The 4,119-nt window shown below is 34.0% G+C and overlaps 1 protein-coding gene across 1 annotated transcript; it reads left to right on the top strand.

Annotated features, from left to right (window-relative positions):
• The first annotated feature begins 1,002 nt into the window (after positions 1-1,002).
• Positions 1,003-2,271, top strand: LOC100201355 (zinc finger MYM-type protein 1-like). The gene has a single exon (XM_065794868.1). The coding sequence runs from the start codon at positions 1,003-1,005 to the stop codon at positions 2,269-2,271; it is 1,269 nt and encodes a 422-aa protein (XP_065650940.1).
• Positions 2,272-4,119: the final 1,848 nt, after the last annotated feature.

Raw genomic sequence — 4,119 nt, 5'->3', positions numbered from 1 at the left:
AAAACCAATAAAGATTTGCCTCTTAATTTTAATGATCCGGCAAAATGGCCTATAATAGATGGTAAATTTAAAGCATTGCTGATGAAGTATGGTCCAATTCAAAAATTGCCGTCTTTATTTCCCGAAGATGAACAAGGTAGAAAATTTTCAAGCTTTCATTTTTATCGCCGAATGTCTAATGGCGATAAAATTAAACGCACTTGGTTGGTGTACTCCATTACGAAAGACACTGTATTTTGCTTTTGCTGTAAGATATTTAGTCCGAATAAATTCTCCCTGTCATCGCATGACGGCTGCCGAGATTGGAAAAATATTTCTGTTATTATTTAACGACATGAAACATCAAGTGGCCACACTACTGCATATCTAAATTGGAGAGATCTGGAGGTGAGACTTAAATCAGGGGCTACGATTGATCAAATTAATCAGAAAATAATTCAATCTGAAACTCAACATTGGCGACAAGTTCTTGAAAGAATACTAACGTTAATTAGAACTCTTGCTGGACAAAATCTAGCATTAAGAGGAACATGTGAAAAGCTTTTCGAACCGAATAACGGAAATTTTCTTAAATTTATTGAATTCTTATGAAATTATGATCCTATTATGAGTAAACATATTCAACGAATAACAACAAGTGAAATTCACACCACCTATCTCGGAAAAACTATTCAAAATGAAATCGTTGAATTGCTTGCTAATAAAATCAAAAATCACATCTTAGCAAAACCAGAGCGAGCAAAGTACTACTCACTTATTTTAGACTGTACCCCCGATATAAGCCACATGTAGTAGATGACAGTTGTTATTAGGTTTGTCAGTGCAACTGAATCATCTTCGGAAAAACCAGCTGAAGTCGTAGTTTCTGAACACTTCGTAACTTTTCTTGAATTACAAGACATAACGGGAGCAAATATGACAAAAGTTGTTATCGATAAGTTGCAGGAATTAGGCGTAAATCTTGATGACATGAGGGAATAAGGGTACGATAATGGAGCCAACATGCGCGGAAAATATAACGGTGTGCAAGCCAGAATTCGTCAACTAAATCCTCGAGCTTTTTTCGTGCCTTGTAGTGCCCATTCGCTCAACTTGGTATTGAACGATGCAGCTAATTGTTGTATGGAGGCTGTCGCATTCTTTGATTTAATTCAAGGCATTTATAACTTTTTCTCAGCATCAACTCACCGTTGGAGTATATTATTAAACCACCTAAGCGATCTGACTATAAAACCGTTAAGTGCCACTCATTGGGAAAGCAGGGTCGATGCCGTACGGGCATTTCGATTTCAGATTAGTGGAGTTTACGATGCACTAATTGAAATCGCAGAAGACAATTCATTAACTACTGCACCACAAGTCAAGAGTCGCGCAGTGGCTAAGGGAATAGCCAGAAATATTTCAAATTTCAAATTTGTTTGCTCCTTGGTATTGTGGTATGACATTTTATTCCAAATTAATATTGTCAGCAAAATGCTCCAATCACAGGCTTTAGACTTGTCGCTTGCTCTAGAGCATTTAAACGATACCAAATCTTTCCTATGCGATTATCGCTGTGATGAAGCATTTGCCGCAATGGTTGAAAATGCAAAAAAATTGGCAGTTGAACTAGAAATTTTTGAAGGATTTGATGTGGATGATCCCGTACGCGTACGCAGAAAGAGTAGACAATTCCTATACGAAGATCGTGATGAACCGATAGTATCACCAGAACAAAACTTCAGAGTATCTTTTTTTAATCGAATATTGGACATCGCAATTCAAGCAATAAATGAAAGATTTACGCAATTATCGGAATATAACGAGTTATTTGGGTTTCTTTACAATATCGGCAGCAAACACTTTACGGATGATGAGTTATTGAAACACTGTAAGGACTTGCAGTTAGCGCTTATGTCTGATGGCCAATCTGATATCAACGGGGTCGAACTTTGGTATGAAATTAAAGCTATTGGGAGACGACTTGATACTTCCAATAGCGATCCAAAAAGTGTATTAAAATGTATTTACACATCTAATGTTGTCGAAGTATTCCCAAACCTTTCGATAGCTCTTCGCATACTACTAACGTTACCAGTCACAGTTGCTAGTGCTGAAAGAAGCTTTTCAAAGCTGAAAATAATAAAATCCTATTTCAGATCACAAATGTGTCAAGATTGTTTAGTTGGTCTAGCTACGATTTTCATCGAGAAAGAAATTGCTGATCATTTGGACATAGAAGATTTGGTTAAAGATTTCGCAGAATTAAAAGCTAGGAAAATTCACTTTTAATTACGATTTGTTTTTTATTTTTTCATGAATGGAATTTGTTTTGTTTTTTATTTTTGTATAAATTCAGTTTTTTTATTTACTTTGTTTTTGTGTAATTTTTCGTAATAAAATAAAAATATATTAAAGTTTGATTTTCAGTGTTTTTCTATTTTCCTTCAAATTGGAAATTATTGCATTTTTTATTTTTGCGGCGGCAAATTTGCATCTCGCCTACACATAGAAAACTGTTAGAACCGGGCCTGGATAAGCCAGCTAAAAAGATTGCTGAAGGTGTTTATAATTTGCTGCAAAAATATAATCTTACTGAATCATGTTTAGTACATGGAGCTGATAGTAATTAAATTAACACCGGTTGGAAAGGTGGTGCTATAACACATCTTGAAAAGCTGTTAGGTCACAAATGCCACTAGGCCATATGCATGCTTCATTCAAATGAATTATTTTTGCGTCACCTAATAGAAGGAATTAATGGACTAACATCATGTAGTACTGACTTTGTAGGTTCTGTGGGAAAATGTCTTGCTGATGTTAATACAATGGAGTACAATCCTCAATTTAAAGCTCTTCCAGAAGGAGAGAGCTTTGTTGACATTCCAGAAACAATACTAAAAAATATGTCAACAGATCAAAAACAAACCTACAAGTTATGTAAAACAGTTAAGATCGGTGTATTGCCACCTAATCTTAGAGAAATTCAATGTGGCCCCTTAAGTCATGCCAGATGGTTCACTACTGGCATAAGAATAAGCTTTATGTGGACAAGGAAACATGACTTAACTGATCAGAATTTGAAAAATCTTGAGTTACTTGTCTTATTTTGTTTACAATTTTACTTTAAACTTTTTTTCGCAACTTTGCAGTTGACCAAATTTTGGAACAAAGAGGTAATGATATCCTTGGAGACATGCGAATCAGACCAAGAAAGACACCTAAACTGAACTTTGCAGCAACTACTCTTCAAGAGCTAGTCAAATGGGAAAATGGTGTAGTACAAGAAACTGTTTTTACTTGTTCGCTCACTAAAGATAATTTGGTATTGCTAAGATTGACACCTCTAATAACTCCTTATGTTAAAATTCATACTCAAAGTACCAAGCGTGCTGTAAAAAAAGTGAGATGCAAGAGATGGATTTATTAGAGCAAGAGCTCAACATAGAGAGTTGCTACCTGTTTTTAAAACAAAGAAAGAAATTTTAATAAATTTTAAATGTCAATAGATTTGAAAGATATGTTATTTTATTTATTGTTTTTTTAATAGTGTTATAGTAGTGTTATCAAATTATTCTTTGATTAAGATGGGATAAACCTCCTGCTTTTTGGGGAAACCGCATCACCGGCACCACCTTTATTTCTAATGAAACAAAAAAAAACAACTGTTATAAGCAAATTTGTTAATCATTAAAACCACATTGAAAATTGAAGACCCCCTCCCCTAAAATGTCCAGAATCTGCATTGCTGGTAGGATTCATGCAAGATGATGACTTTGAAACAAGTATCAAAAAAATTGCAACTGGTCTGAAAATATTATTTGCATTTAATATTTCATCACAATGAAAAAGAAGGACATGTAAAAAATAATAAAGGACAAATGTGACAATTAAGATTTTACTAAATTTTGCAATTTCTAAAAGTGAAAATTTGGGTATCAAAACTTTTTCCGATCAAAAATATTTTAAAGTAAACCCTATTTAAAATTTGATTTTACATAAGAATACACCTTTTCTTAAGCTTTTAGAAGAAAGAAAAATTTTCGCTGTACCCTAGTGCCCATAAGCTTGCGCACAGAATAAGAATCAAAACTATTTATTTACTTTCAATGCCGAGCTTCTTCTTATAATATTCCTAAA

This window comes from Hydra vulgaris, chromosome 04 (genome assembly GCF_038396675.1).
Source record: "Hydra vulgaris chromosome 04, alternate assembly HydraT2T_AEP".
NCBI lineage: Eukaryota > Metazoa > Cnidaria > Hydrozoa > Anthoathecata > Hydridae > Hydra > Hydra vulgaris.
Note: the sequence above shows the minus strand (reverse complement) of the source record. Positions and strands in the feature narration are given on the sequence as shown.